The 27,948-nt window shown below is 46.3% G+C and overlaps 2 protein-coding genes and 1 long non-coding RNA gene across 9 annotated transcripts; 1 reads left to right on the top strand and 2 right to left on the bottom strand.

The window, feature by feature from the left end:
• The first annotated feature begins 16 nt into the window (after positions 1–16).
• Positions 17–10,315, top strand: MTHFR (methylenetetrahydrofolate reductase). Of its 7 annotated transcripts, none has more exons than XM_041419479.1 (13): positions 17–123; positions 684–748; positions 2,321–2,569; positions 3,598–3,836; positions 4,129–4,239; positions 4,408–4,601; positions 5,067–5,317; positions 6,076–6,210; positions 6,456–6,636; positions 7,009–7,191; positions 8,513–8,614; positions 8,825–8,944; positions 9,462–10,315. In XM_041419479.1, exons 3-13 carry the CDS (start codon positions 2,331–2,333, stop codon positions 9,657–9,659), a joined length of 1,953 nt encoding a protein of 650 aa, XP_041275413.1. In that variant the 5' UTR covers positions 17–123; positions 684–748; positions 2,321–2,330; the 3' UTR covers positions 9,660–10,315. The 7 variants fall into 7 exon arrangements, with proteins under 7 accessions (XP_041275413.1, XP_041275412.1, XP_041275414.1 ...); XM_041419478.1 differs by having other exon boundaries at positions 684–834; XM_041419480.1 differs by having other exon boundaries at positions 19–123; positions 714–748.
• Positions 10,316–11,354: 1,039 nt separating this feature from the next.
• Positions 11,355–13,330, bottom strand: LOC121343944. The gene is made up of 3 exons (XR_005953762.1): positions 13,196–13,330; positions 12,351–12,461; positions 11,355–11,664 (listed from the first exon to the last, which is right to left on the bottom strand). It is a non-coding gene; the product is annotated as an uncharacterized LOC121343944 (long non-coding RNA).
• A 97-nt stretch (positions 13,331–13,427) lies between these two features.
• LOC121344122 lies at positions 13,428–24,875 on the bottom strand. The gene is made up of 5 exons (XM_041419833.1): positions 24,735–24,875; positions 23,851–23,894; positions 14,545–14,737; positions 13,875–13,983; positions 13,428–13,636 (listed from the first exon to the last, which is right to left on the bottom strand). The coding sequence occupies exons 1-5, from the start codon at positions 24,873–24,875 to the stop codon at positions 13,428–13,430; spliced, it is 696 nt and encodes a 231-aa protein (XP_041275767.1).
• Between the last annotated feature and the right edge of the window lie 3,073 nt (positions 24,876–27,948).

Raw genomic sequence — 27,948 nt, 5'->3', positions numbered from 1 at the left:
ACCCCCGAGGCCCCGCCCCCGCCCCGCGGCGCCATGTCGGGTGAGGGCAGCCGCAGGGTCGCACGTGACCCGCCCGGCCGCGGCCGCCCTTAAAGCGCGGGCAGCGCCCGGCAGCGGCCGCAGGTGAGCGGGGCCCGGGAGCGGGGGTCTGTCGCCCACGGGGGTCCCCGGCCCGGCTGTCTGCCGGCTGCGCCGGGCCGTGCTCCTGGCGGGGTTAGCTGCGGTGACCTGCTTGGCTCCGAGGCTCTCCCGGCACCGCAGGTGCTGCTCCTCGCCTTCTTCCCCGCGGGGCTGCCGGGCTCCCTCCGGCCCTTTCCCCTTTTCCGACCGCTGCCCCATCAGCTGGTGGGTGGTGGGTGCAGCCGCGGGCCCTGCGTGGCCCCGGAGCAGCCCCGGGTGCCGCGGCCCGTGAGAAGCGTGCAGCTGCGGCAGCCGAGCTTGGTCTGGAGGGTGAAACAGCTCAGGGGAATGCAGACTCCGCGCTCTGGGTGTCGGTGTCAGCTCAGGGCTGGAAGGAGTTTGAATGCCGCCGGCATCATAAAAACATAGCAGGTGCATCCGTAGTGAGCATCAGGGATGTGCTGAGCCACGGATCTTTGAGCTCTGCAGTGTGACAAAGACAGGATAGGAGTGTTGACAAGTGTTAAAAATTGTCTTACTTTGCTGCTGTTCTTGTTGTTTAGGCTTATCTTTTTTCTCTTTGCAATAACTAGAAGCATCTGCCAGCAAATCTGTGATGCGTATCATGGTAAGGAAATTGTTCCAAATGCTGCCTGTAGACAAAAATCTAAGTGTGCCTTTTTTATGTCTTCATGATTTGATATTGCTAGTAAGGTAAGGACCTTTCCTCAACAGCCAGTCTGATTTTATAGAGATGTAGAGACCTGAACCTTTTTTCCATGTGATGGGTGTTAAAATCTCAAATCAGAAAACAAAGCTCCTTTGATTTGCCTACAGTGCTGTGCCATGCTTGCTGGGAATGCGATCTTGGGAGCTGACAGCATGTGATTGTGAGCCGCTAGCTTGATCACCAACGTGTGCTTGGGCATAATTCTCCCAGATTAGTGCATGTGGATGTCAGACAGAGTCCTCTGAGCTTAGTCAGGGCTGTGACTGTGCACCCAGCTGGGTTTGCTTCACTTGTCAGTGGGTCTGTGCCGCTGATTTTTACTGCAGCTGCTATGTTGGTATACAAAAGATCTAATGCTCCCAGTTCCTCTTGGAACAGAAGGCCTGGGCTTCTTTCTCACATCTCCTGCCAGCTGGAGAGGTTCCTCAGGTGATAAAAGTAGACTTTCTCTCAAAGGGTTTTGTTTGATTGGCAACTCAAGTGTAAACGGTAGAAGATGAGTTCAAAGTCTTCTTGGCTGAACTAAACCCACAGACCTTATGATAAGGACAGAGAGTGTTGTGGTTCACATAACTGCTTCCTCCAAAACAGGCTCCAGAGTTATGTAATGCTTGGACAACATGCTGCTTCCCAGTGAGAACTTTACGTTTTGGCAGGTACTAAAGCAAATAACACAGATCCAGATTTTATGGCTGCTCTTCCATCACTGTCTGTAATCCTGACCTCATTTTAAAGGCACAGGATGGGACATTTTGCAGAGCTAAGTGGAGTTTGGTATCCTAAACCATCTTGTACCACTGACTTGCAGTGCTGTTTTGCTTTCTGATCTTGTTGCAAGACAGTGAGATGAGGATGGTCCCTGCTGGCCTTGTTTCCAAGCAGCCACAGTTGTTGACAAAGGAACAGTGTGTCTGGTAAAGAGTTGAGTGTGTGCAATGGGACTGGCATAGGGGACAGTTGTCTGTGGAGATGGTGTGTCTTGTGGTTGGAAATGCAGGTGTGAAGCCAGCAAAGAGAGCAAAGGACAGTTTGTAGGGGTGGCCTGGTCAGAGGGGATTCTGTACTTTGTTTCTGACATAGCAGTTGTTTGTGCATTCTTGAGTACCTGCCCCATTAGCACTGACTTTCCTACCTGCACTGTAAAGCAGTGCTGCCTTTTGGGAACACACAGCATGGAAACTCTGAGGATGGATACAGTCTAAGAAGAAGCTGCAGTAGACAATAAAAAATATCTGCTGGCATGCCCAGCCCAAGGCCACAATCACTGTCAGCACTATCTAAACATATGCTTTTTACTGTGTTTTCACCAGATTTCCCACTACAGCTTACAGTGAAAGCTGGCAAAAGGTGATGGTGATGGATGTTTGGTCTTGGCTTAGGCTCCTTTAATCACCTGCTGCTCAGCCCAGCAGTGCCTGCTCCGTGCAGAGACCCGTGTACCGACCGTGCTCTTTCTGCTCCCCTCTCCAGAGCTCCCACCATGGTTAATGAGACCCAGCATAGCTGCAGTGCCAGCTCCAGCTCCAGGTCTGATGGCAGCAGCAGCGGGAGCGAGAGCTCCAAGGACAACTCGCGCTGCTCCACCCCTGTCCTGGACGCCGACCGGCACGAGCGGCTGCGGGAGAAGATGCGCCGCCGGCAGGATGCTGGAGACAAGTGGTTCTCCCTGGAATTCTTCCCTCCACGCACAGCCAATGCTGCTGTCAATCTCATCTCCAGGTGAGTGCTGCAGGGTAGGAGAGGGGGAAGTATCTGTGGTGGAGGGCAGGGAAATAGCTAACGAGGCAGGCTCTGCCCCATGCTCTGTCTCCCCTTCCAGGTGATGAAGCAGGTAATGGGGCTGTGCTTTCCTGCTGAGGAGGGTAATGGACACCAAGTAACTTGTCTTCCTTGGAGGCCCTGAAGAGCTAAGTGTCACGGTGGGATTACTGAGGGGCCAGGTCGTTTCCCCACTCCCATGCCCTGGGAAGATGGAGTAACCCCAATGTCACGTTCCGGGTCTGAAGCACAATGCTGGGGCAGAAAAGTAACTAGTAAAAGCAGAAAATATTCCTTGATGGACAGTGTGCCAAAATCTCTGAAACAGATTCCCATTTCCTTTCAGTATTCATCCAGCCACTATGGTTTGTGCCTCTGTACTACAGTTTTAGCCTCTGACATAGGTATCCACATCTACGTGCTAAATGAAAGCTGATAGGTCACAGCAGAGCTAGGAGTTATTCTGGAGCGCCAGGAGCCACCATGGACACCTGGGGACAAAAGAGTATTTCATAATTCTTTTTATAATTGCTATAAGCCAATGCCTGAACAGAAGGAGCTGTTCCACCTTGGAGTGGGAGAGAGACAAATTAGGGAAGCCCTGTGGCCTCTACAGTTCAAGCTGGCACAGAGGGCTGCAGCACAGTCTCCTATCTTAAAAGGAGTGGGACTTGCATTGCTGTCTGTCAGAAGCTGTATCAGTCTATTAGAGCTTGCAGGGAGAAAGTCTGTTGTACAGAGAACACCTCCATTGCCTCTTTTTCTATAAAATTGTAAGCTCTTCCCCATACAGCCTTCGAGGATGGCTTTCCTTATTTACATCAGCCACTTGCTAAGCTCTTAGTGCAACACTTTTGTGGTCTATCCTGTTGCTGTCATCCAAGCTCTCTCTGCCTGCTGCTGGCATTCTAGCAGTGAGCAAGATAGCCAAATCCCCTCCCTGTGCCTTGAATATCTGGTGTAGGCTGACACAGCTTTAAACCCCACAGGTTTGACCGCATGGGAGCAGGTGGTCCCCTCTTCATTGATGTGACGTGGCACCCTGCAGGGGACCCAGGAGCTGACAAGGAAACCTCTTCCATGATTATTGCTTACACTGCAGTGAACTACTGTGGCCTGGAGACCATCCTGCACATGACATGCTGCAACCAGACCAAGGATGACATCACAGGGCATCTGCAGAAGGCCAAGCAGCTCGGGTTGAAGAACATCATGGCACTGCGTGGAGGTGAATCCTTCTGTCCTGTGATGTGTAGTGCAGAGGCTCTGCTGCTGTTGTGTGCAATTCCAGAGAAGATTTAGGGGTTCCTTCTGCAGGAACTAAATACTGAGACTGTGTTTCACCTGAGCACTTCAGCTCAGCAGTCCCTTCAGCTCAAGGGCAGACAAAACCAGTCCATAGGTAAAACTGCAGATTTGGGAGTTCATCTGTCGTCCTTTTGATAGCAGGTTTTTACAGAACTACCAGATCTGAGTTCAGCAAACAGTTGGAGAGAGCTGTGGATTTATTCTCTTTTCAGATCCTATTGGTGAGGAATGGGAGGAAGAAGTAGATGGTTTCAACTATGCTGTTGATCTGGTTAAGCATATTCGCAATGAATTTGATGACTACTTCGACATCTGTGTGGCAGGTAAATGCCTTCTCTTGCAGAGTGTGCAGAGGGTCTGAGACAGGGAAATCAGCTCAGCAGTCCCTCCCTGGACCTGGGCTGTGACACTACAATCAGATTGGATACTTCCTAATTTCTGCATGTTGTCCTGACCATGCTTTTCATTTTTTTTTCCCCTTCTCCCCAAAGGCTACCCCAAGGGTCATCCTGAAGCAGAGAGCTATGAGGCAGACCTGAGGCACCTGAAGGAGAAAGTCTGTGCTGGAGCAGACTTCATCATTACACAGCTTTTCTTTCGATCAGAAACCTTTTTCAAGTTCATGAATGACTGTCAAGCCATTGGCATTACCTGCCCCATTATTCCTGGCATCTTCCCTATACAGGTGAAATCCAGTAATTTGGATTTAGGGGAGGGAATAAGGATCTAGGATGTTAGGTATTTGTGGGTCAGGGCCTGGGAGAGGTCTGTAAATATCCTGCGCAAAATTTCAGGGAAGAGAGACTGCTGAATGTAATAAATCTGTTGGTGCTATGTCACATTAAACTCTTAGGTAGCTAATAAGCTGAAAAGGTTTCTTGTGTCCATGTGGTAAAAAGGGATATAAAGGACAATGCCCTGCAAGTCCTGAGGTTACTGTCAGTTTGCTGGGCTCAGGCAAGGATGTGGGGAGAAATCACCTAAAGTGACATGACCTGGACTGTGTTCCCATCCCAGAGATGAGGCCTGGGAGTTGATTCCAGGAGCCCCAGTTCTAAATCTCCTGCCACAAAAATCGAGATAAAGTACCTGTGTTAGTGGGATGGCAAAAACGGGTCTTGGAGAAATGATAATCTGCATCCTCATCCAGGGTTACCACTCCCTGCGCCAGCTGGTGAAGCTCTCCAAGCTGGAGGTGCCCCAGGAAATCAAAGATGTGATCGAACCCATCAAGGACAACGACGCAGCCATCCGGAACTACGGGGTGGAGCTGGCAGTGTCCATGTGCCGGGAGCTGCTGGACAGTGGGATGGTGCACGGGCTCCACTTCTACACCCTCAATCAGGAGGTGGCTACCACCGAAGTCCTGAAGCGCCTGGGCATATGGGACGAGGACCCAAGGTGAGCAGAATGTTGGTTTCTGTCAGTTCCACTTTTCTGTCCATCCGTCCACCTGTCCATCCTTTTGTCTAATGAAGGTACAAATAATGGATGGGTCAATACCTCTACTCTCATTTTCTCCTTTTTTTTTTTCTTTTATCACGTTTTGCATTTAGTAGTTCACCCTTCCCACATATCTCCAACAAAAACTGGGAGGAATAGAGGAGACAGCCAAAGGAGGAATTTGTTTTAGTCAAGTAGCTTTAAAGCAGGCATTGTGGGACTTTAAAAATCCAGAGCTTAGAGCTGCCACTTGGAAGAAGCATGTTTTTGATGCCCATCACAACCACTTATAGGCTAGGGGTGTGTTCCCACTGTGGATTTCTAGGGTTCTCTGCAGCTGAGAAAGGGAATGTGGACTTCTCTCCGAGTCCACAGGCTTCAACACAGACAAGAAAAAGCAAAGGAAAATTGAGAACTGTTTTTTATTTTTCCTTTAAGTAGCTTCCCATAGTGCTTTGCCTTTACCTTTTCTAATTTCAGGTGTCAGTCCTGTATCTTAACATTAAATAGACCCTACTGAGCATCCTGTAAGGGAACTGAGTAGGAAATATTTTCCATAAAGGAAGAAGAGTTTCCTGTCTTACTTCTTGACAACCTGAACTCTTCTCAGCCCCTGTTATTTCTCCCCAGGTGCAAATTGCACCATGGGAAAGGCTTTCAGCCTTTAATGGAAAGTCAGCAGAGGAACTGTGTTAACATCTGCTCATCCCCTGCAGGCGGCCTCTGCCCTGGGCAGTCAGCGCTCACCCCAAGAGAAGAGTGGAAGATGTCCGGCCAATCTTCTGGGCCTCCAGGCCAAAGAGCTACATCTATCGAACTCAGGAGTGGGATGACTTCCCCAATGGCCGATGGTAAGCTGTCCTGTGCAGTAAGGCAGAGCTGTGGTAGGAAAGCCTGATGTCCTGGCACACCTGAGGTGGCTTTAATAAAGTGGTCCCCCATTGCTTGGATTTGAGTGAGGTGAGGTGAATAGCACCAAGATGTTGAGACTTTTGCTGTCGAGGTGGGTTTTGTTGTGTACTTATCTTGCTGCTTGCATCACCAAATCAGCTCATTTTCCTCAGTGACTTCAGGTCTGTGTCTTCTCCCCTTACAGGGGTAACTCCTCCTCTCCAGCTTTTGGGGAACTGAAGGACTATTACCTCTTCTATCTGAAGAGCAAGACTCCCCGTGAGGAGCTTCTGAAGATGTGGGGAGAAGAACTGACTGGTGAGGAAAGTGTCTTTGAGGTGTTCACATGTTACATCACAGGAGAACCCAACAGGAATGGGTACAAGGTGAGAGGCCAGGAAGGGATGGTCAGTGTGGCACAAACAGCAGTGCATATTTCCTCTTGTTCCTGGTACCACATTGTTTTTCTAAAGAATAAGCACTTCTCTATCCAAAAGGATTTGCTGGCACACTGGTTGAAGGGGGTCCAACAGCCAGAGCTAAGGCTCAGCATAAAAAAAAAGGTGCTACAGTACTGATTGACTTCAGCAGTCATTCTTACTGTTGTGCATATCCTAACCCTTGAACCAAACCTGGGAATTCTCTCCTGAAGCAGGTGTGTTTGAGACTATTAAGGCACTGCTGAATTACTTCAACACCCAGATGGTAATCAAAGGGTTGTTACATCCATTGTGAGCCTTCCTTTCTCCTCATGGTAGGTCACATGTATGCCTTGGAATGATGATCCTCTTGCTACTGAAACCAACCTTCTGAAGGACCAGCTGGAGAAGGTCAACAGACGAGGAATCCTGACCATCAACTCCCAGCCAAACATCAATGGCAAGCCATCCACAGACCCCATTGTAGGCTGGGGGCCCAGTGGAGGCTATGTTTTCCAAAAGGTACTGTGTTACTCTGGGCTAGGCAGCAAAGAGTTTGACCTACTTTGGTCTCTGTTAGGCTGGGAGGTCCCAAGCTTACATCCACATCATCTTTCTGTCCGCACCTTATCTTATTGCGTTCTTGGTGAGATAAGGCCAAGCTCCTTTAGTGTCTTAGAGATGGCTAAAATGCCATCTCTATGGCTGACTTCACAGCTATTTTCCCCCACTTCAAAATATCTATTGAACATGTGTAGAGATTCATGGTTTTACTCTCAGCAAGTAATTATTGGTAACATATTTCTAGAGTGGGGCTATGACATTTTATATATATACACGTGCCTGTCCCCTGCATCTGATTCAGTGATGCACAAAGCACCCAGATTTTTCACAAAATGGGAATCAACGAAGTAGTATCTCTACCACCCAGCATCTCATGGTGATAAATATATATTTAAAAATTTCCTCTGTCCTTCTGTATGTTGGAGTTCTCCACAGTTGCCCCCAGTCCATTCACTGTGCTTTGCTGTATAGACAACGGTCACGTTCCTTCCCTGGCCTGCCAACAGAAATGCCTGTCTCCCCCTGTCAGTCTTTTCAGGCCCTAGAGCCTTGTCTAATGGCTGTGATAGGAATATCCTATCAAGGTAAATGCCAGGCAAGTAGCTCATACTGGAAGACAAAGCATCCTTGTTCGAAAGAGATCCAAACCAGTAAAGCCAGAGACCAGCAGATGGCAAATGCATTTATGTTTTCAAAGGAAGAAATTCCCCTGAGGTGAGGGAAATCCATCATCTCACGAAATTGCCAGAAAATGGGGGGAGGGGAAGCAGTTGTTGGGAGCAGCCAAGCACAGAATTTGGTTATATAAGCACACGGGGAGAATTGTGAACAAAAGATGAGGACAGGGAGTGGTGCTTGGGAGAGGCCAGCTGAGACCCCAGAGTTCTGCTCTCACCAGGCTGGGCTGCCCTGGCAAGACACTGCTGTAAAATAAAGGTTAAGCTCACGCTTCTGCCAAGCATTCTGGCAGACTGCTTCCTTGTGTAGCAGTTGTGGTAACACTGGAGTTTCTTCCCACTTGTGTACTTATGTGGATGCAAAACAGGAAGTGTGTAGCTTTCTTGAGTTCCTGGGCTGTTCCCTCTGCTCTCCCCAATTATTTTCTTCCCTAGCTCACTTACTACAGAGGCTCAAGCAAGAGTAAATTAGTATGTGATACAGGGGATGAACATACAAGGCAGCCCAGACTCTACAAATGTTGCTGTTTACCTGTATTTGTCCAGTTCTGTTGTGATTTAAGGCTCTGATTCTCTTCCCCCTTCTCCATCTTCCCCTGCAGGCATACCTAGAGTTCTTCACCTCCAGCGAAATTGTCATGGCACTGCTCAAAGTGCTGAAGAAGTACGAGTTGCGAGTGAACTACCATATTGTCAATGTCAAGGTAAGGCCATTATTCACAGGACACTTTCCTTTCACCACCTTTGGGAGACAGACAAATCCCAAATATTCAGGGAAGGGAAAGTAAAGCACATCAGCTGTGGTGTGCAGCAGCTGTGTGGGGCCTAAACAAGGAGAGGTAAATACACTTTTCCTAACTAACTCAGTCCCTGCTCCAGCAGTTGCTTCAGAAAGGTTTTCCTTCCTTTGTCAGGGCCAGAATATCACCAATGCTCCAGATCTGCAACCCAATGCTGTCACCTGGGGTATCTTCCCAGGAAGGGAGATCATCCAGCCCACTGTAGTGGATCCTGTAAGCTTCCTCTCCTGGAAGGTGAGTCCTGCCTTCTGTTGGATACATTGCTGTGATGCCCTGGAAGTTCAGTGTCTGGTTTAGTTTTAGTCTGTGACACTCCTCACAGCCGAGGGCTGTTGCTGTATTGGCTTGCAGAGGTACAGGTCTTGCTCCTCCTGCTCCCTCAGCTCCAGCAGGAGCTGTTGCCAGACACAAAGCACTCAGTAACGGGGATTGAGAGCTGCTGCTGTTACTGTACCAGGCCTCAGCGTGCTGGACAGGAGCTCTTCTCCTCTTACACATACAGGGGCAGCATTGAGCCATCCATTGTACTGCAAATGTGTCTCCTTTCAGCTCTGAGCACTTTCCACTGACTGGAAAGCATAAGGCTCCTTGCTTAACTCTTGCCATTTTTACTGTGAAGAAACAAGCCACAGTCTGGCCAGTCATGTGTAACACTGGGTACAGTGTTACTAAATTAAGTAACATTACTAAATTAACATTAAGTAACATGAAGATGTCTCACAACTGCCGATTTGTTTTGTTCCTGTGGCAGGATGAGGCCTTTGCCCTGTGGATCGAGCAATGGGCCAAGCTCTATGAAGAGGAATCTCCCTCCCGCATGATCATCCAGTACATCCATGACAACTACTACTTGGTCAACCTGGTGGACAATGACTTCCCACTAGAAAACTGCCTCTGGCAGGTTGTGGAGGATACTTTTGAGCTGTTGAACTCTCCAACTCAGCAGTGAAAATTCTTCTTCTAATCTCTTACCTCCTCCTCCCATCCACTGACTTCGGGGAAAGCAGCGGCTCCTGTGTTGACAATGAACACACTCCTAAACCGTGACCAGGGTGGTGCTCTGATCCACCCACACTTTGTGCTCTTCTGTCCCCAGCACAAAGGCTCCCTGAGCCATTCTCACTGAACATTAGCCAGAACTACCTGAACCTCTGAGCTGAGGCTCCAGACCCAGCCCAAATGCCAGGGTCTGCAGGATAAAGAGCTGCTAATCATGGTTATGCTAATTACAGTAACAGAAGAACACCAGGTTCTGGTAACTTTCCCCTCTGGTAATTTTCCTGTGCCAGAAATGCTGGCAGGGGAACAGAAACACTCCTGTCAGCTGTACCTATGCAAGGGGATTATATCAGCAGTTACCAAACTGGAAAAGAAGGTAAAATTGCTTTTATATTGCGCTCTTAAAGTGTATTTTTTCATAGTTGATCATCAGGCACTTTTGCAGTCACTCCAGAAGAAGGTCCAAATTTTCTTACTAACTTTTCTCCTTGTATTGTATTTACCGTTTTCTTTTTAATAGGACTGTGGGAATTTCCATTCTGGATAAGACTAAGTAGGAATCACACTATTGCCTAGGTTACATACAATAAAATACATGCATACAAACGTCTCTTTTACTAGGCCATGCTCTAGCAGAGATTCATGTTGTTTGCTAATTAATCACTTGGCACAAGGGAAAACTTAAGAAAATCAATTGTTTCTGGGGCAGTTCTGCCTTCACTTTCAGTGCAAGTCCTGAGTTCCATGGTAGAGTGGAGAAAGTGTAAATCCTAGAATTTACCAAAAGTAAGCAGCTACACTATTTAGCTCAATTCTGCAAGGTCAGGTATTCTTTTCCAATGCCTGTAGGGAAAGATAAGCTTAGATCAGGAAAGATAACCTATCTTTCCTGACCTAATGACTCTTAACAGCCTTAGGCATTGGAATAAGGGGTTGGGGAAGCTACTGAGGCTGCTTTGTGTATTTAACAATCCTGCAAAGCTGCCACAGGCTAGGAAAACTACCTTGGGGTAGTTCCCAGTGGGATTTCAAGATCCCTGCCATGCTGTGAGCATCTCTTTCAAACAAGCAAGGAAGAAAAGCCTTTTCCAGATTGTTCAGACCCTCTTGTTACAGCTGTCTGAGACCGGGCTCATATATCCAGGGTAATTACAAGGCATCAATCATAGAGGCAAGTAATGGGAAGGCTGGGGATCAGACACGCCTGTCTAGCCTCAGTAAAGCTTTTGGTGCTCAGCTGTTCCCAGCAGGTTTCTTCATACCTTGCCCATTCAGCACAGAAATGAACCAGCAGGAAGCAGTCAGGAGGTTGGCCACCCACTGAAAGGCTTAATGAAGAGCTGATGGACCTAGACAGGGGGAGGAGGTGGGAGCCATGTGGGAATCTGCCCCCCCTCCAGGGTAAAAGCCAAATCTAAAAATAAAGACCTGTGTTTGCACCTACCCAAACCAGACTTTGAAATCAAAAGGATCCAGCACCCACAAACTCAGGCTCATGTCTAAGACTGTATTTGCATACTCCCCCCTTGACACCAAGCTCCTGTTCAGGGAAAAAACACTGAGTAAAAGGAAAGCCTCTAAGGCTTTTTTGACCTTTAATCAGAACTCCAGCAAAAGCGTGGTCCAGAGAAGAAGAGAATGCAACCTCACAACTGTAAATTCTCTGTTTGTGTTGCTAAGGAGGTAAGATACAAGTCCTTTAAAGAGGGCCTTTCACTAGGTACAATCTCTTCCTGGTTGTTCTTTGGCTGTCATCCTTCTGACTGGCAGCACTGCTTTTATTGTAAGAGCAAAGTGTTCTTTCTTGACAGCACAGGACCACCTCTTTGTTGTGACAGGAGCTGTATCCTCCACGTGTCCTGAATTGAGCAGCAGCTGCAGGCAGGCCCCTCCATTCAGCAGGATCCTTTGTCCTTACACTGGAATGCTGTGAGCTGCCACCACCTTCTAAAGGCCTGAAAGAGGAGTGTACAAGTCAAACACTTGGGTTACCCTTGAGGGGCTGCAGCCATTCTTACAGAACCCATGAACACAGCTTTCCTTGCAGCAATGGCTCTGCCAGCTGCCTTAGCCTTCACTCAAAACCCTTCTCTATCTCTCCTGGAGCCAATATGGGGCATGCAGACTACAAATCAATGTGAGAGAAGAAAGACCAATGCCCTCTACTTTCAGTACCTGCTCCTGTTTCCTTAAAGGAGGCCCTAATCTTGCATGAATCTTCGGGAGGCAGGCAGAGGAGCAAACCAAATATGAGTTCTAAGGCTTTGCCTGCTTGCTCAAATTCATAGTGATTTGCTTGCCTCTGGGTGCACAGTCCTCCTGCACCGATGTGGAGCCTGTTTCTTCCCTGAGTGGGGTCTCAAGAGGCAGGGGATTAGGGGATTAACATCACTAATAACAGCAGGGAAGGGGGCACATGTCAGGGAAATTGACTCCTGACACAAAGCTTTGAAAAACACCCAGAGATGAACCTCTGTAAAGCTGGAAGCTTTTTTCCTTTTTTACTGGCAAGTCCCATTCCTTATGTATTAAACCTCTCCCTAAGCAAGTGCATTGTGCAGGGAGAGAGATATAAGGAACACTTTGGGGTGCTTTTTGTACCACTGAGGTCCACTGAATTGAAGAAGGCATAAATGCTTACCTGAGACAAGAGGCTCCTGGCTTCCTCCTCCAAAAGATTCTGCACCACACAGCTTTGCAAGTATCTTTGTCTCCACACCCTCCAGGCCTTTTCTATCAGCCGCTGCTGGTCCTGCCAGGAAAAGAGGCAGCACACAAATTAATTGGGCTCTGGCAGGCAAATTACCTCACTTCCCTCCAGTCCCACTTGTTCCAATTGCTTTCCTGGGTCCCTCTTAAAAGACTTTGCACTGATAACAAACAGAGTGGACTAATAACAGAGCTCTTGCTGAGCTACTCTCTCCAGCACAGTGTGGCCAAGTCCCCATACCGTGGGGAGAGGACAATGCCCCACTGTGCTCCAGCACAGCTCCTCAGTGATTATGTATATGCTCACACTATACAGGCATCATCTTGTTACCTGGGCAGGCCAGAGCACATCTCACACAGCTAATGCCCAGGAACCAGGCAGAACAGGGGTATGAACAGCAGGGGAAGCCAAATGACAGCTCTTGGTAAACTGTGGATACCAGTGGGATGTATCAAGAACACAGCTGAGGACAAAGATTATAATAACTGCTGTGATCTTTTTGCACCGTCTACAGCCAATCTAGACAAATCCCGTTTCAGCTTCCCATCTATAAGGGCAAAGCACAACTAAATCTGTGGATATGCCAGTCTGTCAAGCTGGCATTCCAAGAACAACAATGGAAAAACTATCCACAGCAGCAAACTAGGATTTTTGGTGCATACTGGTATTTGTTAAACCCCCAGGTCTCATCTCCCAGGATGCATGTGAGGCTACAGGCAGAGCAGGCTTGCCCAGTAACACCCATCACTGCCACCCCAGTGGCACTGGACACTCACCAGCACCTGAGCCAGTCTCACCACCTTGCTGGATTCCCTCCACTGATGCCACCCCCTTGCCAGATGGAGCGGTTTCCTATCATGCTGGCACCGGCGCCGTACCACTGTGTGATGCCACCTCTTCAGATATTTCCTCCTGTGGGCAAAAGAAGCAAATAAGCTTTACCAGCCATACAAGGGAGCCCTTCCCTGAGGGTATCAGCAAAAGGAAGCCCAGAGCCCTGCACTCCACTTACCCAAGCCACTTCTTAGCACCCTCCTCCAAGTCCACCTCTGCTGTCTCCTGGATCCTTGCATGTGCACGAGAGGGTCCTACCACATCAGGTCTCTCCAGCAACCTTTCAGCCCTGTTTTGGCTCCTGTAGATCATCAGCCAGCGCTGAATGGCACTGGGGAAAAGTCCAGTTGGTGCTGAATCTTCTTCTCTGCCTCTTCTGCTTTCTAAGAAACAGAAGAGGAATCACACAGGAGCTCACCTTGGAGCTAGAGAGGGAGACATCAAAGCTGCCAAGAGCTCTTAGTCCTTCAACTCCTAAACACAGAAGAAATCAACTGAGTTTGATTGCCATGAGCTCCTGCTCCACAGAGGAATCCCAGGCATTAAGCTGGTAAACACCAATCCCCTTTCCCTCACACTCCCCACATGGTCTGTGAAAGAAGACAGGAGGGAGAATCTTACTTGTGGGCCAAGAGAGAGACATCTTTCTGCTTTTCCTAACACCTATGAGGGTGCTGCGCTGCCGTAAGCACTGGGAAAAGGCAGCTGCTCTGGTCCAGTAGTTGCAGGCCTGCAAACAGAAATAACACAGCTGCAGCCAAGAGTAAACACAATGCACACAGCACTCACACAAACCAGAGAGATAGGCTCACAGCTCTGCAGGTAGCTTAATGTGCTAGACCCCAGGCTGGAAACTGCACAGATGAGATCCCAGCAGGACTGACTCAGCCCTTCCAAATCAATGGACCTCTTTGTAGTTTGCTAGCTGTGAGTCTTTTGAAAAAAGCTGTAACTCTGGCAGCTCACTCTGCTCTGCAGGGACAGTGATTATCCCATCTTATCTTTGAGCAGAGAGGAAGGAGTGCTCTCATCTCTCTGGTCAAAATGTCCCCTTTCCTTATTGCTGTGCTCCATATGGTTGTTGCAATCAGTGCCAGATTATGGTGATGAAGTTGTGTGCACAGTCTGTGAAAAATTTCACAGCAGGGACTAAGCAGTCATCACAAATCAAACCAGGTTTTTATACAAGCCTTGTCACACTATCTCGGTGCCTCATGACTCACTGAGTTAATAATAACTGTCTCATAGAGCCTTTATCTTCTCATACTTAGGGAGCTTTCTCTTCTCTTACTTGTTTGACAGTAGTCACAGATCCCAGGCGCAGGGCTTGCTGTCCTCTTGCAGCCACTCGCCAGCGGTGACAGGCTTTACCTGGAGAGGGCTCCTGCCACTTGTGCTTTCTCCCTCCTGGCACTTGTTCAGCTCTCCAGAGTTTGTCCCTCCACTTAATAAAGCTCACAACCAGGAGACGATGCTCTCTGACTCTTTTAAAATAAGAGAGGGCTTCATGCTGCCTTAATTTACATGCAGTGACCTGGGCCCAAGCGACAAGGCACCTGAAAAACAGTTCCAAGCACAGAAAAGAAGCAGATGGCTAAAGTAACAATTCCATGTCAGACCACATTTCACCTTCTCACCTGCCCTGCAGTATCCCACATAAATGGCCAAAGCAAGCCAAAAAGCATTCAACAAGAAAAGAGCCTGTTCCTATTACTCCTGCAGTCAAGTTTTATGCATTGACCTCTATGCTATGTATTTTTCCAGTGCCTCATCTTTGGGAGGTGCAAGTTCAGACTCTTCAACTACCTTTCTGCTGAAAACCTGCCCTCATTTTACTTCAAGTTCCCAGCACTGTTACCTCTCACCTGCTCAAAGCCTAAGAGACTCTGCTCCCTTCTGGCCATTTTAGTATTTCCTCCTATTCAAAGGCCTCTGCAAACTGAATCTTATACAGTGCTTTTCCTTTGCCTACAAAGCAAATTCTTTCCCTAGTACACATACTTGGTCCCCCACACCAAAAAAAAGAAATAAAATTAGCCAGGTCTTCAGTCTATCTCTGTGCTACCAGCTGACCAGAAAGATGGTGCTTGATGAAGGCTTTTTCATTTTTCCATTATGGGATGACAGTAAAACTGTTAAAATCTCCTTCAGCATGGAACCCAGAAGGTTCCTGAAGTCTGCTTGCAGCATTTATGACAGCAGCTTGTTGCCAAGATTCAGATTTTGTTTCTTGGCTGTCACAGACTAAGGCCCTGTGTATGTGGGATGTACAACTAGAATCTTTACAAAGACAATTTTATTCCAAAAAATCAACAACTTCAGGAGTTACTATTATCAGCACTGTAAATCTGCACCCACAATAATCTCTCTGTATCTTGCAGTCTGATGCACAGGAGGCCAGTCTTCCTCTGCAAGCAGAGAATGCAATCTGCTTTTAATTCTAGCTTATCCTTTTGATTCCTTGTTCCATTTGGACCTTCATTATGCAAATCACCCCACTGCACCACAGGGCAGAGGTGTGAAAATCCTGTGCCTGTCAGGCTTTCTGGAAGATCAAGAGAAGCTGTTCCAGGTTATCCCAGCACAAAAAATGCCCCCCTCAAACGAGACAGAGCTCATCCACGTGAGAAATCAGAAGCACTCTCATCAAAGGAGACTCAGAAGGAAGATTAAGGGTGGAGACATACTCAACAGGAAGGAGCAACATTAAGGGCTTCTCCTAAATACAATTCCCATGAGGGAGGCACACAGATAGATTTGCACAGGAAAATGCAATTGGGTGGGGTAAGTGCAGAGTCTAAACATCATAGCCACCAAAGTTTTAGTGGGTTTTCAGTTGCTCTTTCCTCTGCAGATCTTTGTGTCCTCTCAGTCTGAACCTGCAATTCAAAAGAAAACCTGACAGGGCCAAACCTGCACTTCTCATACCTTAAATGAACCCTTAGCATAAATAATCTTATTCATTCTTATCCTCCTGAATTATTTTAGAGAAAAACTTCAACAATCCTGGCTCACTACAGCTGGACACTTCTCTGCACTTCAGGCCTCATACAACATAAACTACAAACAAAACTGTTTCCAATAAGAAGACCATTGAACATGGTTAAGAGAGAAAAAAAAATTAAATTCTTGTGTTTTTGGGATCTGTCAACATAACAGAAGACTCAAAGACAGACTACAGTTTCACCTATATTTTAATAACACCAAGGTGAGTTAAATATCATGGTTCTCCCTTCATAAGCTTTATACTGCTTTGCTGCAGCAACAAATCAATCTCAATTTTTCACATTAAATTAAAATCAACACACTGTGTTCAGAAACCTAAAAGACTAACTCTGTAAACATCAGATCTCTGTAAGCTCTCTGCCCACTATTTCTTTTAGCAAATACTGAAATGCAAATAAGGCTTTCAAATTTTAAACTGCACAAATTTGTTTGCATCTCTCCCTCACTTAGTGTACAAATACCACCCTGCATAACTAAGACTGAATACAAGTTCTGGAAGGAAAATAATTTTTGAATGGGAAAAATGAGGTGGGGTGTGAGGCTTTAGGTAAGAGACCCCTTAATACAGACACCCTCAGAGAAGTGCTCCTACAGAAGCTCCATTTATACATGAGCTATCCACATCTTCAAATCCAAGCTCTGCTCTTAATACAGTGGATACTACTACATAAATTGCTCTGCATGCAGAGCTTCCCTTGGAAATGCTTTGAGAGCAAGAAACAAACCTGTGCAGGAGAAAACGTTCCCAGAATAAAACAGCATATTTCTGCCTCCTTGTTTGGTAATACCATGTCTGCAGGACCAGCCTCTTCTTCTCCTGGCAGCTGTGCCAAGCCCATCGCTGCTGCAGTTCTCCCAGAGCACGCTTCCCTGTGAGAGAGCACACCTTCCTGAGCTCAGCCCAATGACTGCTTCTCCATTGCAGAGGCCAGACAAGAGCAAAGAATACATCTCCTGCAAACACCAAATGGGACCAAACTTGCTAAGATTTCCTGTCCTCACTTTAGCAGCTAAAGAGACTTTTCAATTCGCCTGTAGTTTTTTGTCTGCAAGGCAGTCAGACCTTCTTTCAAATTTTCCCTGCAAGAGATCACAGATTATTTCCACTCTTATCTGCAAGGCAGTTTTCCGTTAAAAATTGGGAGTTTTTCTTCCCTGGCACAGTGCAAGTACTTAGAGCACAAGGAATTCCTTGAGGGATCAGGATTGTTAAGCCACTCCAAAAGATACACCCTGTTCCCAACCTGACTGCTTGGTCTGAGGAGACATGTTCAAACTAGGAATGCTGCATGGAAGTCCATTTAACTCCCCAGCTGCTAAAATACACTGCTTGAACACTCTTTTGTGCAGGCAGATGTGTCAAAGGAGCATCTTCCCTAATATAAAGCAAAGGACAAAACAGCAGGTCACATATCATACTGATAGCCAGAAGAATGCAGTGACACATGCTCCTACTAACTCCTGGAGCAGTATGTGCCTTTCCAGAGGAGCAGTGTACAGAATTACAGCCAAAAGTGTGACTTTCTCCATCCCAACTATTGCCAGAGCTTCTCTCCTATAGAGACAAGTGATGCAGTGGGATGGGGTAACTCACTTTGCCAGCAGGAATGCCAATGCCACAGAGCATCAGCAGCCATCTGGTGAACATGACACCTGAATCTCCGGTCAACTTCCACTTTCTGGACCAGTCTCCTTTTCCACAGGCTGAAAGCCATCTGGACACAATGAACTTCATGTTTTAGGGCTGCTGCTGCTTTTTTGTTCTTATTTTCCATGACCCAGTGGTGCCAGCTGAGAAAGACTCTGAGAAGGACAAAGGTTGCTGCACTGACTGTAGGAACAACTCACAGAGATACACACCTTTGTAATGGAAAATTTAACAACATACAACGAGGGAGTTTTGGAACACATCTGATCTGTTAACATCCTTTCCCCATTAAACATCAGGAGAAATGATGGACAGACAAGCTATTCTGTCCTGGCTGTGCCAAGACTGTTGTGCTCTTCAGCTTTGAAATCAGTAGAGAGCAAAGCCAGTTCAGTGGATAAGAAGTTACCAGGACTTGTTATCAGCAGAGCTGGACTTGCTCTAATTTGTGAGGCATTCCATCAAACCAGAAATTACTGTATTCCTACATAGTAATTTTGAAGCTGGAAAAACCCCAAAATAATGGGCTGCAAAACTCCCACTGAAAACAAAATAAAATAGCTAGAGGAAGAATTTTTTTTCCTTTTTTTATTAAAACAAGTGTAAAGCTTTCAAAACAGAGAGCTTTAGGAAATTCTGGAAAGCATGATCCCTACCGAGAGAGCCGAGCGCGCCTGCAGTGCTGCTGGGCCTTCACCTGATGTCGAGTTCGAGCTGACCACACAATGAAGCACCTCTGCAGGCAGTATTTCTCTGCTTGCTGCCAGCAACTCTTCACCTCCTTGTCAGAACTGCAGCCCTGTAATCCAGAAAGGCAAAAAAAGGCCTTGAACTGCTGTTGTATCAGCTACCACACAGCTCAGCTGTCTCTCCTTGCCACTGTCACTTCTGTTTGCCCAGCTCTGTGGCTAACCCATACATCCCACACAAACACCCAGACATGAGGGTCTAACACATCCTTTTTAAATCCTTGACACCTGCCCTACTTCTACCCAGCTGACAAATGGGAAGAATTACCCTGAGAAAAGCCTCAATCTCCCAAATCTTCTGTTTGAGAGAGAAAAAAATAGCAGTGAGACCTTCCATATGCACATATTGAAACGCAAAGGCTCTTTGCTAAATTTGAATATGCAGAAAACACTTGTATATTTACATTTTACACAACGTTTTCTAGCCTTACCTCTTCCCATGCAGAGTAACTGGTGAGAAGCTGGGAATTATTATCTGGACTCTGCAGAACTGAAGACTGGAACTGATTTCCCACAAACCAATTTCTTCTGCAAGACAAAAGTGTTGGGAAGGGAAGGGAAGGGAAGGGAAGGGAAGGGAAGGGAAGGGAAAAAATAAAGTCCCCTGGAAGGGTGGTGTGACATGACATGAGAGATTATCCAGAAGGAAGGAATTCAGCCAGTTCAAACAAGGGGTCACTCCTACGAGCATCCCAAAAAACCAGTCTCCAACTCACCCAGATCCAGGGAAGAAGGTCTGCAAGCACAGCTCCCCACCCAGCTCAGCTGGCAGCTCCGTGCAATGGTGGAGTTGAAGGGAAGAACTGTGACATGAGATATGTGTGACATCCTCAGCAGTCAGAAGGGAGGAGAAGCCGTGCTGGCTGCTGTCACTAAGACTGCATTCCTGCAGGTATGAAGGGAGGAACACGCTGTGAGGTGAGTGTCCTCACAGTGGAAGAGCCCAGCTAACAGCTCTGACCATGTCATTACTCCTTTTCTTTATCAAGGATTCAGGCAAATCCAAAATGCATCCAAAGGAATTGCAGGCTAGCCATGACACCACTGGAGAGCAAACATCTAAGTGATGGGAAAGTTATTTCCATACTAATAATTTCCATACCGAATCCAGAAACACATGTATTTCTATATTGAGAAAAGAGGAAATGAGCATATGCACTGTCTCAGTGAGGAAGCTCTTTGTATTTCATCCCTTCCACCTTGCAGCCACAAACAGAAGCAACTGTACAAGGGAAACTCACTAGCTCAGCTTCCCACATCTCTAATTGAAGAACCAGAAAAGGCACAGAGACCATTGACTTTACACCTTTAGATTTCATTTCAGCTTGAAGACCCCACAGATTCAGCACTAAATTTTAAGCACAGTTTGCTGATGGCAACACCATGTTGAAGAAGCCATTTTCCCCTGAAAAATCCCAGCAGTTTAATACCTCAGAGCAGTCTAGGTGTACCAAGACCTTCTCACCTTTTCCAGTGAGCTTTGAGAGGTCAGAGTGGCTGGTGCACTGCTGTCAAAGCCAGATGATGTTGAGAGGTCCTCAGAAAACTGCACGGCAAGAGGTTCCTCATAGACAGCTCTATGCAAGTGCTTAGAACTTTGTTCAATTGTCTTCTGCATGAGATACTTTTGGTGCCATAATTTCAGAGTTTTTTTGAGTTTACACTGCTCCAAAGTCTGAGAGAAAGAACTGAGACAGAAGATACTGAGACAGTAAAGTGAAAGAAGAACACCAGAGGGGGTGACTAGCACAGACATAATGGACAATAGATAGGGTAGAAAGGGCTCTAGCAAAAGGTTCAGAAAATCAAGTGGACACTAATGGGGGCAGGGCTCCAGGGACTGGCTCTTCTGCACTCACTCAGCCTTGTGATGCTCACACAGCCTTGTTTTCCACAGCAGATATACTCTCTGCAGCTTCAGTTTTTGGCAGAAGTCATCAAAAGAATAGACTGTTTTCTCCAGAAACTGTCTCTCTCCAGTCCATGATGGCTCACCTTCAAGCCTCTTTGTCACAGTCTTGTCACCTACTGAGCTCATAACTGCTCCTTAACCAGTTACATAAAGGAACAAGAGATTGTCTGAAGGCATTCCAACTCAGCCCATCCCAACCCTCAAATTGCTTCTTTTCAGCAAGGTTTAAGAGTTTATGTTTGCTTTATGATGCAGAGCAACAAACCTCCCTGTAGCTTCACTGACACACCCAGAACCAGTCCTCTGCCCACTCTGGTTTGCTCATACCCTGTGTCATCTGAGCCCCTCTGTTTTCAGTGTACAAGAAAAGGAAGGAACCTAAGCACCTCTAAAGCTTAGATTCTGCACAGACCCCAAACTGCTCACCATAATGCTGCCTCCTTCGCAGGAGGAAGAGGTTCACCACTGCCTGCTTATCACCTCCTCTGACCTGCAGCATCTCAACCCACTGCTGGAAGTGCTTCCTCAGTGATACTGCTCTGAGATGGGCCAGGTTGCACCTGTCAAGTGCCTTCTGCTTAACAGTCTCCTTCCATGTACTGAAGCACCTGAGAATACCAAAGGAAAATATTGAAAAACATTTATACAAGCTTATGTGTCTTCCTGAGACTAGGTTTAGTTCAGGAAAGATAGACACAAGCTATTCCCAGAGCTTCTATTTGTTTATTTCAGTAAAAAAACAGTGTTGTGCTTAGAGCACAGCAACATAGTGGCTGCTCTTGGGTTTGGTCTTTCAGAACATCAAAAGTCAGGACAAAAAAAGTTTTGGCAATGCACAGGAAGCAAGTCATAACATCTCTGGCCACAGCAGTTCCTTTTTATATTTCTACCCTTACCTTCATCTTTATTAACTCCTAAAACAAAAGGATAGATGGCTTTAAGATGGAACAATTATTACTGTCTGGGTTGGCTCTGTTATTCCATGGACTTTCACAGAGAACAGATTTTTCACATGAAAACCAGATCTCATCAACTCACCGGGAGACCAAGTTTCTTTGGATTTGAGTTGTCAGTGTTAGCATCCCTTTCATTTCCATGGTTTTGGAATGCCACATCCAGAAAATGTTTCGTAGCTTCTTCTTTTCCAGCAGAGCACAAGCTTCCAAAAGCCTGGCTTCCTCTTTGCTCAGCAGCTCCTTCTGCAGGCGCCACAGTCTGAAAGCTGCTGTGTCGCAGGGAAGGAAGAGATTGACAAGAAGAGAAATAGCAGAATTTCAAACAACTTCGTGTCACACAGCAAACATTCCCTGGCTTAAATCCAAGCTGCCAGAGGAAGGACACTTAAGGAAGGCAGCTCACATTGCTGGAGCAACACATGCTGCAGCTGAATTCATACAAGGAATGAGGCAAAACTTGTATGACATGGTGACTGGCCATCCTCCACCATCACACATACTGGTCCAGCTACTTGCAGGATCACATTCTGAAAGAGCTCAAGACACAAACTAGACACAAACCACAAAAACTGGTGAAACAGTGAATACCTCCAAGACTATGGAATGTGTGCTTACCAGCCAGCTGTCTCATGTCTCTGATTGCTTCAACTCTCCAGCAGAACTCATCTCCTCTCTGCGTATGACGAAGCTGTGTCCACAGTTTTCCCTCCATCCTGAAAGAGCCACAAACATGCCTTAACACTCAGCTGTCCAACGAGGCACTCACAGAACAGAATCCAGGGCTTTCCTCTTTCTTTTTGTCTCAACTTGTTCTTCTGCCTCCAGAATTAGAAGCCTCAACAAAATGCTTTTCTTTTGACACCTCTACTGCCAAACTACTGTTAGAGCCTGTAGTATTGCCTCACTCCAACCTCATTTATCCCTTTATCACATATGCAGGTGATAGCTGAAGCAAAGAATTAGTACAGGAGTATTTCTGTCAGACACTCAGACTGCAAACACTGGTGCACAGAAGCTCTGAAATAGGACTGTTTAGTTATTAACATTAAACTGCTAATTCTTGCAGTGTTTACCCACAGCAAGAGATCCAAGGACATGGAAACAAGTCTGCCATCATTTGAGAAAAAAATTTCCCTGTGTTTGTAACCCTCCCTTTGTCCAAGATAACAGAAGAAGAATAATCTCTGCTTACCTATGAGCCTGCTCTGCTTCCTTTGAGTATCCTGTTGCAAGCTGATGCTGAGCTGAGGTTGTCATAGTGGCTAATCTTCCTACTCCAAAAATCCCCGCTGATGAACTGTGGGTATAGGAGTAAGGCTCGGGCTGCAGAGCTTCCTTCTTGCACTGTTTTGCCATAGCTTTCTTCCACTGAAGAAGAAACCACATGGTTAGAACAAACTACAGACAGAGTATTGGTACTGGGGTCTACATCACAGAATTTCACAGTGTACCCCTTCCTCCTCCCTATCCAAACAGGATTTGTGCCTTCTCTGACTGCACAGCAGAAAGTTCATGGCACCACTGTCCCTAGCCAGTGCCCACCTTCTGGAAGCTGGCAGCTAGCAGAGTTGAAGCATGTCTCTGCTGGGCCACCTCCAATTGTGTCCTCCTTTGGTGCACAATCCACTGCAGAGCACCAAAGCTCTTCTGAAGCAGCTGGTGTCTGTAAAGCTGTGTGGCTGCCCTCTTCCAAAGGATATGTCTCCTCCAGGCTTGGAAACACCTTGTTAGGATTTGTTTGTCACACAAGTGCCAGGAACTTAAAAATGAAAAACAGAGGTGAGTTCCTGTTAACAGAAAGGAAAGTTAAACCAGCCAGGAGGTGGCAATCAGAGTTCAGCCATCAAGCTGTAAAGAGGTTATTTCAAATCATTCTCTCTAAAGAATGGAAAACATGCAATCTCACACCAAATTAAGGAATCACTGTTGCTAAACAGGCAGCAACCTCATTCACAAATTTGAATTCCAGCTCATGGATAAGTCTAGCTCTTGATCTTCTCTAACTGTGCAGTGAGCACATCAGAATTTGCTGCATTGAAGAGTAGCACTGATGATACCAACACTTCTTCATTTCTAGCAACAACCAAGGCTGAATTTAGAAGATAGCATTGAAAAGATACAGAAATTATATTTCAGGTCATGCTCCATTCTAAATGACAACACTTTGAAAAGAAGTGGATGCAGCCCCTCAGCCAACCACAGCAGATTAATGCAGGCTAAGTCCTAAACCTAAATCTTCCTAGGGACATGGCTCCTTAGCCACTTCCCAGAAGTGCTCCTCAGTTAACTACCAGCACACCCATACTTAAACACAGAGTCTTTTTACCTTTGCTCATTCACCTTCAATGACCAGAAGCTGTCCTCTGAGGTCTACAAACAGACAAGAGACAGTAATTCACAATTATTCACACTGCTCCACTCTTTTGAAGAATTTGTCTTTGTGGCACACATCATTTTGGATGGAGACCAGAGCAGGACTGCTTCAAGATCATGCATTATGTGGGATGCCTTGGACACTGCACCCACACCATTGCTCTGTGAATATTCTTATACACTTCAGACATAAAAAGGCACAAAAAGCCTGAAATCATAGGGCCCTGCAACAATGCACAGAGTAAAATCCAGTTTAATGCTTTCCCTCATCATGCAGATCAGAGAATATAAACAGGTGTTTACAATCCCAAAACAACCAAGTTGACCAGCTGGTCTTTAGGAAGAAACACGTGAGATGGAAAGATGCATATGTTGGGATGAAGGAGGACTGTAAGAGATGAGATTCTGGCTATTCAGTGACAAGAAAAAACTATAGGTCAAGCATCCCCATCACTTGTACCTCAACTCTGCACCTCTAGCAAGTGGCAGAAACAAGCACAAGTAATACCTGTGAACAGAGATGCTTCACAGTGACCACACCCTCACCTCTCTGGGCACAGTTTTCTGTGTCTGGTTCCCTTCTTCACAGCACCATGGTTCTTTGGCATTCCTTTCTACAGAACATTCTTCAGACTGCTGGAGATTGCCATCAGCTTCCAAATTCCGCCGGCTGTTTTGGTAGGAGTATCTGTTTCTCCTTCCTTCTCTGCTCATGTTCATACAATCTACATCAGAATGTTCACGAAAGCCTTCTTCAACCGCTGTACCCGAAGGATTGGACTGGCTGCTGCCCACTGCAGCTGCTCTTCTGGCTGCTCGTGGTCTGGAGTGACATACCTCTTCTGACTCTTTGCTGCACTTAGCATCAGAGTTGTTGACTTCTACAGATTTAACACTAAGCTGCTGGCCTGGTCTAAACTCTTTATCTCCAGGATGAGAAGCGATGCTCACACACACTTCTGTAGGAGTCCCACACATGGCTACACCAACATTCCACTGAGCCCCCCCCAAATCTATCTCCAGTAACACCTGCAGACCCTCTGGACCCAGACTGGCTGAAAGGTCTTTCTTCCAAGACTCAACACATGGAGACCCCCCATTAGATGTCTGCTCTCCTTTAACAAACTTTCCAGAAGAATGACTTTTTCTGTGAACATAAAGACTACCAGTTTCCAGAGATGGCTTTACCAGGGACTGGCATCTGAAGAAAGGGGAGCAATTGAAAGAGGAATCTGCTTCTGTATCCACTAGCCTGCCAGAGCCCATTCCAGAAGCCAGGCTTTGTGGTTGGATGCCACCTGAAATTTTGGTTCTCCATGTGTTAGAGCCAATGTATCTGTATCTGTAAGAGCCAGAGAGAGGCTCAGCAGGACTGAAGACTCTTGTCACTGCACTAAGGCTCCAGTCTTTAGCAAATGGGACACTCCATTTCAATCTTGCCTGAGCAGCACTGGTTTTTACTGCAGCTAGCTGTTCTCCTATGGTCAGGACACTGGGACCTAAATCATCAGGAGCAAAGCATGAATGGCCAATGACTGGAGAAGACTCAGTCTGCAGAGGGAGGGAACCTCGTATCCCCATCAAACACTTTCTTGCTTAAGCCTCTGGACTGAACAGTACAAGCTAGCAGAAACCTGTGAGGATTGCAAAAGAGACTGAAAAGACTCCAGATTAGATGGATCAAGATTCCTCAGGGTCAGGGCTGAACTGTGACAAGTGTTCACACTTTCACTTGAGCTCTTTAAAGAAGGACCCACCACTAATTCATGCCTAAGAGGGGAATCTGCAGCATGAGATGACAAACCTGCACTGACCACTAAAAGGTTCACAGGATTCATACAAAAAGCAGCAGAAGGCTGATGCTGTTGGCTTTCCACCAGATAGTCACAGTTCTTGCCCCTTTCTGAATAGTGATGGTGAACAGTGGGTATGGAGCAGCTACCAGCTGCCTTTGCCTCCTGATGGTGTTGTTGAGGAAAGTCAGTACTCTCACTCCTTCTCCCTTCCAAAACACAAGCCTCAAGGTGAAAATGCCTCTGGGGGAGATACACAGCAGGGAGGACTGACAAAGCAGGATGGGACTCTATGAACTACACACTTAGAGCTGTGCTGCTGCAGCTAGAGCACAGATTATTCTGCTGCAGCAAGCAGGAACTGGAGAACTGGCTGGCAGTGTCTGGGAACGGCTGAGAAGGGCAGGAGAGATTAGTCTGTCTTCAGATTGGGATCTCTTCCCATCTGACAGAGGTGTGGTACACAGGTAGCCCTGTGCTGCTGTCTCTGGGCTTTTACCAAATGCTGCAGCCTCAGGCCAGGGATGAGAAATGTCTACTCGACTTCTAGTGCCCAAATACAGACTGAAATTCATGTTCTTCTGAATGTTTCTTTGCTCTGAAGAAAAACAAGAAGAAATATAAGCAAAGGACTGTGAGTATTTCCTATCTCATCTTGCCTAGTTTGCAAAAGCCTTTGGGTACTTTCCTTGTGAATTTCTTGTCTCTGATCCACCAGTCTCAGTCCTGAAAGTGTTATGGACACTACTTTCTTCCTGTTTTTCAGCAGACAATCGTATCTGGCAGAGCAGGAATAAATGAAAAGGACAGATTCAGTTCTCCACAAAAAACCTGGAAAACAAAGACTTCCAGCATTATACACCAGCAGCCTCAGAAGAAGTCTGTTGCTAGGCAAGGCTGAATTATCCCAAGTTCAAGGCTACAGACTTATTTCTTTTTGTCTGCACTAAAGGATGAAACCATGTTTACATATCTATAAAAGCCACACTGTCCCCTAATTTGGAAGACTTACAGCATAGCTGGGAGACCTACTTTGCAGTCTAGCCACCAAGTCTGATGGTTATACATATAACACTCATACTGAAAATGGATTCTTAAGTTGCAGCTAACAGGCAAGTGCAATTTGAGAGGACTGTGGTTCCATTCCCTCAGATTTTAAAAGCAAGTTGTCAATCACTGTCATTCTAACCGCCATTCTTTTCCACCTCTCTTTTAAAAAATGAAAATGGTATTGTATAAAGACACACACATCTCTATCATCTTAAAGCCCCCTAGTCAATCTGAGAAGAGACATCAACGAAATCAATGCCCATTGTCTTTTTCAAACACATTCTAATCCCAGAAAGCCTCCTGCCAAATTGCACTGTTTCTAAGCTGTGTTTATCTCATTCCCTTCTAAAAGAACATTTGAGGCTTAGTTGTCCCTGTTTGTAACAGCTCATTTTTCCCTCTCACATGCAAACTCCTTCAGTAATCACCACAATCTGGGGAGCAAACACAGTTTCTAAAGCAGCAGGAGACAGTGAGGCGGTGCTGCAATTATCCCTGGGAACTGCTGTTACTGCCTTTCATGTATCACCGAGGGTGCCATGAACGGAAAGATCCCATTATTTCTTCCAGACCAGTTGAAGTTGGCAACTACAGAGTGAACAGACAAAGCACAGCTGCCTTCCTTAGGGAGCCTATCACTGCATGAAGTATAACCACAAAATGCAGTGGACTGGTGTTCCATGGAAGCACTCCTTGCATCCCAGAAATATCCAATCAACAAGCAATGTATCACAAAAGGGTGTTACAAAGGATTTCAATTGCAAACCACGTTTTTCAGTGTTGTTTTGCTCTGTGAACACCCAAAACCTGGCTCTGGACTACCTTATGCTCAAGAATCTGGACATAATCTCTTTTCTTGATAATAATCTATTTTCTTGATAACTTGTGATTTTTTTAACTCTCCATTTCAATTCTTAGTGCTAGGTACCAGGTTCTCAACACATCACCATGGCTGTTTCAGGTAGTGTGCCTCACCTCACTCGTTCCCAATTTCAGTCTCATTGAGATCTGGAAGAAATAGTATCCTTTCAGAACCACGTTTGTCTGCCTAATGAAATTGCTACTCAGATCTTTAACGTAACAACTTTTAAGAAGTAAACTGCAAAATCCATGACCAATGGATTTTATATTAGTTTTTATGATTCCAACTAAAACATTTAATGCATGCTTACTATATACACACTTTGCAGCAACACACTAAGGCATTA

The sequence above is a fragment of the Onychostruthus taczanowskii genome, unplaced genomic scaffold (genome assembly GCF_017590055.1).
Source record: "Onychostruthus taczanowskii isolate IOZ18803 unplaced genomic scaffold, ASM1759005v1 scaffold61, whole genome shotgun sequence".
Lineage (NCBI taxonomy): Eukaryota > Metazoa > Chordata > Aves > Passeriformes > Passeridae > Onychostruthus > Onychostruthus taczanowskii.
The sequence above is the reverse complement of the archived record's forward strand: the minus strand, read 5'-3'. Positions and strand labels throughout refer to the sequence as shown.

Excerpts from the sequence above, each read along its gene's own strand:
- MTHFR (XM_041419477.1), top strand. The coding sequence starts at position 2,091 with ATGCCCAGCCCAAGGCCACAATCACTGTCAGCACTATCTAAACATATG. Across the intron at positions 2,198-2,320 it reads ACAGTGAAAGCTGGCAAAAG|AGCTCCCACCATGGTTAATG; the intron begins GTGATGGTGATG and ends TCCCCTCTCCAG. Across the intron at positions 4,240-4,407 it reads CTTCGACATCTGTGTGGCAG|GCTACCCCAAGGGTCATCCT; the intron begins GTAAATGCCTTC and ends TTCTCCCCAAAG.
- LOC121344122 (XM_041419833.1), bottom strand. The coding sequence starts at position 24,875 with ATGTGTGGGACTCCTACAGAAGTGTGTGTGAGCATCGCTTCTCATCCT. Across the intron at positions 23,895-24,734 it reads GCAGCAAAGAGTCAGAAGAG|ACCTCAGAGGACAGCTTCTG; the intron begins GTATGTCACTCC and ends GTCTGTTTGTAG. Across the intron at positions 13,637-13,874 it reads GTCTCTCTCTTGGCCCACAA|AAAGCAGAAGAGGCAGAGAA; the intron begins GTAAGATTCTCC and ends TCTGTTTCTTAG.